The sequence below is a fragment of the Bison bison genome, unplaced genomic scaffold (assembly GCF_000754665.1).
Source record: "Bison bison bison isolate TAMUID 2011002044 unplaced genomic scaffold, Bison_UMD1.0 scf7180017864312, whole genome shotgun sequence".
NCBI lineage: Eukaryota > Metazoa > Chordata > Mammalia > Artiodactyla > Bovidae > Bison > Bison bison.
The window spans coordinates 1,723,419-1,724,029 of NW_011494884.1; the positions used below are offsets into that span (position 1 = coordinate 1,723,419).

At 69.1% G+C, this 611-nt stretch overlaps 1 protein-coding gene across 1 annotated transcript in view; it reads left to right on the top strand.

Annotated features, from left to right (window-relative positions):
* EP400 (E1A binding protein p400) overlaps positions 1-611 on the top strand; it is a 108,364-nt gene that overhangs the window by 19,328 nt on the left and 88,425 nt on the right. Inside the window, exon 3 of the mRNA XM_010852522.1 lies at positions 3-609. Within this exon, the coding sequence (XP_010850824.1) occupies positions 3-609 (607 nt within the window). The remainder of the gene's footprint in view (positions 1-2; positions 610-611) is intronic.

Sequence of the window (611 nt, forward strand, 5' to 3'; positions counted from 1 at the left end):
GCCACGCCCTTCGCCCCGGCGGTGAGCCCGTCTGCACCCCAGTCCCCCGGTTACCAAGTTTCGCAGCTGATGAATCGGAGTCCTGTGGCCGGGCAGAACGTGAATATCGCCCTTCAGAATGTGGGGCCGGTGGTGGGCGGAAACCCCCAGATCACGCTGGCCCCCCTGCCGCTGCCCAGCCCCACTTCTCCAGGATTCCAGTTTAGCGCGCAGCAGAGGCGGTTTGAGCACGGGTCTCCATCGTACATACAGGTCACCTCGCCGCTGTCGCAGCAGGTGCAGACTCAGAGCCCCACCCAGCCCAGCCCCGCGCCAGGGCCGGGCCTGCAGAGCGTGCGGGCAGGTGCCCCCGGCCCCGGCCTGGGCCTCTGCAGCAGCAGTCCCACCGGGGGCTTCGTGGATGCCAGCGTGCTGGTGAGACAGATCAGCCTGAGCCCGTCCAGCGGCGGCCACCTCGTGTTCCAAGAGGGCTCGGGCCTGGCGCAGATGGCCCCGGGCACTCAGGTTCAGCTGCAGCACGCGGGGGCGCCCATCACGGTCAGCAGAGAACGGAGACTCTCGCAGCCCCACACGCAGTCTGGGGGTACCGTCCACCACCTGGGGCCTCAGAG